This window comes from Labrus bergylta, chromosome 16 (assembly GCF_963930695.1).
Source record: "Labrus bergylta chromosome 16, fLabBer1.1, whole genome shotgun sequence".
NCBI lineage: Eukaryota > Metazoa > Chordata > Actinopteri > Labriformes > Labridae > Labrus > Labrus bergylta.
The window spans coordinates 11,893,531-11,898,828 of NC_089210.1; the positions used below are offsets into that span (position 1 = coordinate 11,893,531).

Genomic DNA, 5,298 nt, shown 5'->3' on the forward strand with positions numbered 1-5,298 from the left:
GCCCCGCACACACACACACACACACACACACACACACACACACACACACAGCTTAGAACAACACACTCGCGCCGCCCAGAGGAACAACAGTGTAAAGACCATGGGGCGTTCAAGTGATATCGGAAAAATGACGACTAGATTATTGAAAAGGGGGATGAATTAAACTGTTTTACAAAATATATTGCATTGGCTAAAAGCCCGGAAGCAAACAGTAACAATGTAATTAAACTGTCAATTTTCGGACCATGTTCTAATTGGTATTCAAACCTGCATTTAATTTTTTTTTAATTTTTTTTATAGCAATTACTTAAAAATCGTCCGGACTTCCCTATGAAATATTACGAGGAGCAGAAAAGGAGATATGAATGCAGCCGCCGCATAGGAAGAAGGAGCACTTGAAGGCGGCATTACTTTGCTCGTTTGAAGAATCAGGAACATCAAATAAGACAAAGAACAGAAAGTTACACAAGTGAAAGTAGGATATAAACCGGCCCAAACAAGACACCGTTCCCAGTCAAACTGATTTAACGTGGACTGCATTTCTGAGCTGCTTAATTTCTAGAGTCAGAAGGAAGACGACTGGAAATAACACCGCAAGCCCCAGAATTGTTTCTTACACTTGTGACTTAAAATAAATAAATACACAGCAGGATATGACACGGATCGTCAGCCATAAACATATCAGCGTAAGTTTACTCCACACCTGGACTTTAACCAACGCTCACTACAACTTTAAGAAATAAATGACTTGTTTTTTCTTCTCTGCAGGAAATCACATGGAGGTGCTCTTGTGCTCACATGACAGACTGCACCATGGCAGGAGAGCTCAATGAAGGTACAGTACGAAAACTTGTTGCCATGTCATTTCTTTGCTACTTTGCTGTTTTACATTGTGTTTCAGTGTCATAGCAGTCAAAAAAAAGCAAAAAAAAAAAAAGTGTAGCTTTATTCAAAGGAGGGCAATTTCGTTTGGTGTGGTCGCGGTGAGAGCTGGCCAATGAAAACTTTTGGGTACATGAAGATCTCGGAACCAAGTCAGTCCATCTGAAAACCAGCCAAGATCTTTTATCGCTTTTTGATCCACCTGAACCACTCCCTCAAACCGGACAAGCAACAGTGACAGAGAATGTTAATGTTAAAGGGGTGAAACATGTTTATCAAACTATGGATGTTTTTTTTTTTCTTTTTCTTGCCACGTGAAAAAATGTGCCAGTGGTGAATTGTGCTGTACTTTAGCAGAGGACAAGCAGGCACAGATTGAACTCATTCTAAAATCTTTTTCTTATCTGTATTGCTCAAGAATCTTTAAGCTGTGATAAGATGATCGTTTGTGGGAACTAATTTGCTTGACTTTTTGGAATGCCTACTCACCTATGTGTCGGCATAGTGTAAAGTCATGTGATGGGAAATAAAAGGAGCAGTTCTGTAAAAAGCTGTTACCATAACCCCAGCAATTAGTAGGCTACTACTGATGTGAAGCAAAAAAACAAAAAAAACAAATGTATTTGTAGCATACTGCTGCTGATCAAACATTTCTGGTCATTGGGTGGTTGTGATGCTATGTAGGTGTTGTTCCTCTTTTAGGCTCAGTTCCTGCCTATTACAGGGAAGTATTTGAGGCCATCTGCTGTAGGACAGATGACAGAGTGCAGGTTGAAGTTTTTCAGCGGTTGCTCCAAAGGACCGATCTCTCCAAGGCGGTTTTAGGCCAGGTGAGGGTTCACACCGTATACTGGACTGTGGGGGACAAATCATTAAAGGTGATGCAGCCAGGACACAGTCTATAAAAGGCAACAATGCAAACTGACATTGTAAGATTTAAAAAAAAAAAAGCACCATATAGTCAAACAGTCTCAAACTTTTCACTTCTTGTCTGTTAAATTTTATGTTTATGACTTCATTACCATTTTGGAGCTTTATCTCATCCACTCTTTCACAATAAATACATTGGGTCTGGATAACGACATGTCATTGGTTATTAAAATGCTGAGATTTATTTTGTTCACCAAAGGAAGACATTAAGTTTAACGCCTAAATTTATAAGTAATGGAGATAAACGTATTGCATTTTCACAGAAAGTTAGTTCAAGCGTCAGACTGTAAAAGACATGAGGTTCATATCATTATTTTTTGGTGAAATATTTCAGGGTGTGTCAGATTGGATTATGTTAATGCTGACATGTGGGCTCACAGTACAGCACATCAGTGTGATGAATAGCTTTGAGTGTGTCATTTCTGTTGGAATATTTCAGAGCCAGCTCACGGCTCAGTAGAATTTCCTTTTTCCCTGACCTTTGTGTCCAGTGAGCACTTTTTTTTTTTTTTTTGACGACAGGAATGCAAAACCAAAGTTGAATTTAGATGTTGCTCTTAAAGTCGGTGAACTTCATGTCATGTTGTCTTTGTCCCTCTCAGATTGCTGAGCATGTCGACTCTACGGACGGATTCCTGAGCAAATTGTCTCTCTATAAAGCACTCGCTTTGATTGCCTTTGCTCAGAAGGGAAAGCAGCCGAGCCCCAAACTGCTGGAGAACTGCATACAAGGTAGGCAGCAGTGTTGCAGTGACAGCAGAGCAGAGCAGTTAAAGGTTTTGCTTAATGAGTAGCTTGACGATTCCTCTGTGTGTCCAAGGACGACCTCAGCCATCCCTCCACTGTACAGATATATCATCTGCACAGGGCAAATGTCACTCTTTTATTGGCTCACATATACGCAACATGTCTTTCCTTATAGGTTTTCTCTGACAGTTTATTACTGGGAGACACCCCCTCCCTTTGCTTTCAATATGATACACTGCATATTATTGTTATAGAAATAAAATAATGACAATAAAGGAACACTTTGAAGTATTTATCTGGAATGTATTTGAACAAAAAAAAAACATTCAGCCCATATTTCAAAAAAAATTATTCAGCTTGAATTCAGCGTAATTTCTTGTATTGTATTTTGGCAGAGAGAACCCTGAGCAGTGTGCGAGTTCTGCCTCTCACTGTTCCCACAGTGGGAAGATGATAGAGGGGAATTTCATGGTTTTCATAAAGGTATCCATTATGCTGGTTTGAGTTACAGCCATTCCCAACCTTCTGTGATTATTTAAAGCTCCCTCTGTTATTTCAGGTGTGGCCAGTGTGTGGCAGCTAGCTGCATGCCACTTCCTATGTGAAAGAACCAGTTCTCTTCGTTTGTGGCAGTGCATTACATTCATTTTCATGACCTTCTTGGAATGTACAGGAATAAAAGATCACATGGGCGCTATGCACAATACGACGCCAGCCAGAGACAAATAGAGCAAGACACGTAGTTATCTGTTGAAAGAAGGAAAAGTGGTTTCAACCCAAGCATTCCTCCTAGTTAAGCAATTCATTCCTTTCGAAATTATTGATTGCAATCATAAAAAACAAATATTAGAAGTTGGTGTGCTGCCGGTTGTGTGTTTGACAGAGTTGCCAAAACCTCTGCTTGGGGAGCCGAGGGATTTGAGTGCGTTGAGGATGCAGCCGGCTCAGGAGGACGTACTGACGCTGTCGCAGACGCTGGACAAACTGCTGTCCAGAGACACGGTCCAGGTGGAGCTGATACCTGAGAAGAAGGGCCTGTTCCTCAAGCATGTGGAGTACCAGGTCACCAGCCAGGCAAGGGATCCCATTAATCCTACTGCATGGAAATAATTCAGCTAAAAAAAACAAAAAAAACATCTCAACAACAAGAAAAGTTCACTTTGTCTCACACTTTGAGAACTTTGGTGATGAATGTTGTTTGTGAAACCTTTTTCTTAATGTTGAACTACTCATTTCATGGTTATGTGGGCATTTAATTTGGTTTCAAGTAACAAAATGTGTATGCTAATCGCTGCAGGAAGACATTTACTGTGGGCCATTTAAATAGTGCCAGTGAGTTTTTTTGTCATGCAGTCAGAATAAAAGATCTGATTTGCTCTTCTGTTATCAGCCGTGTAACTGAACTTTAAACTGAAGACTTGATGTTTATACCACTTTCCCCCTTTTCCTGATTGTTTTCTTCCTATCCTTTTGTTTGTAGCGATACAAGATATCAGTGTACAGACGCTACAGCGATTTCGATGTCTTCCACGAGGTTTTGCTTCAGAGATTTGCCTACAGAGTGGTGCCGGCACTACCACCTAAAAGAATGTTAAAAGGAGGTATGTTACTCTGTCTGAACCCCGGCTTAAACAATTCCCCCCCACCCCCCCCCCCCCCCCCCTCGTGATTCTTCAATTCATCATCACCTCCCTTTTTGTAAGAGTCGTTATTCCTGACACCAATCTTTTAGTTTCATGTTTTCACGTAAAGGTTAGTGGTATATTTCAAGAGTGGTCCTTTAACCAAACGGTTATTTGTTGAAAAAGTCAAAAAAAAAGAAAAGAGTTTTAATACAAACTGTTATTCCAGCAGGTTCTGTTGAATTCAAACACAATCGTTACCATTCATCAAAGCTATTGCCTCAAAGGAAAAAGGAAACTAGTGATGCGTAAAATGAGCCTATTTCAGCTCTCAATGACTGATTGTCACTTTGGAATGATAATTATGTCAACACACACACACACACACACACACACACACACACACACACTGAGGAATCTGTACAGTGACTCTATTAGACGTCTTCTTAACGTACCAAATTAGTCAAAGATGGACCACAGGAGACAATCTGTCACCCCAACAATTGACTTTTTCCTCTACTCTTGCTCATAAGTGTAGCTCAGTGTTTGCTTTATTAGCACTTAAATGATTTTTTATTTTGTCACCAGTCAGTGCAGAAGAATTTTAGATTTTTTTTTCAGGATGTCAGTCAGATTCTGAAAACAGTGAATTGAAAGACAACATATTTAACAATGCTCTTACTGTATATAACATTCTAGGCAGCAGAAAGAGCAGACTTAATAAATGTCAAATATTCTTTTTCCTTGCAAAGCTACCAGATTCGAGCACAGGCAAATTTAAGAGCTGCCAAAGACGTCTGGTAAGCAGACTTGTATCTGACCCCACACCCAAATATTCATTTCATTTTCACACTCCAAGGCCCAAACAGATGCAGACTCACATGAGGATATTTAGCAGCTTTGGCATGGCTCCCATGGAGAGCCAAAACTGACAGGCGGAGATTTCTGAATCTCTTTGATGTTTCTGTGTATTTAAAGTTGATACAAATTCACCTTAAAGAGACTTCACTTTAGTTTATCCTCTTTATTTTTGTATCCCCTCTCCCTCAATATTGACACAATCTGCTAAATGTGTTCTCACGGTGTCCTTCTCTTTCCTACCACAATAACTCCTCAG

At 40.1% G+C, this 5,298-nt stretch overlaps 1 protein-coding gene across 1 annotated transcript; it reads left to right on the forward strand.

The window, feature by feature from the left end:
- Positions 1-153: 153 nt before the first annotated feature.
- On the forward strand, positions 154-4,160 carry snx8a (sorting nexin 8a; the record flags this gene model as incomplete). The annotated part of the gene is given in 6 exon segments (XM_065964570.1): positions 154-686; positions 769-835; positions 1,585-1,712; positions 2,415-2,544; positions 3,443-3,633; positions 4,040-4,160. Coding segments are annotated over 6 exon segments (670 nt in total), but the record flags the coding sequence as incomplete, so codon positions are not given.
- Positions 4,161-5,298: the final 1,138 nt, after the last annotated feature.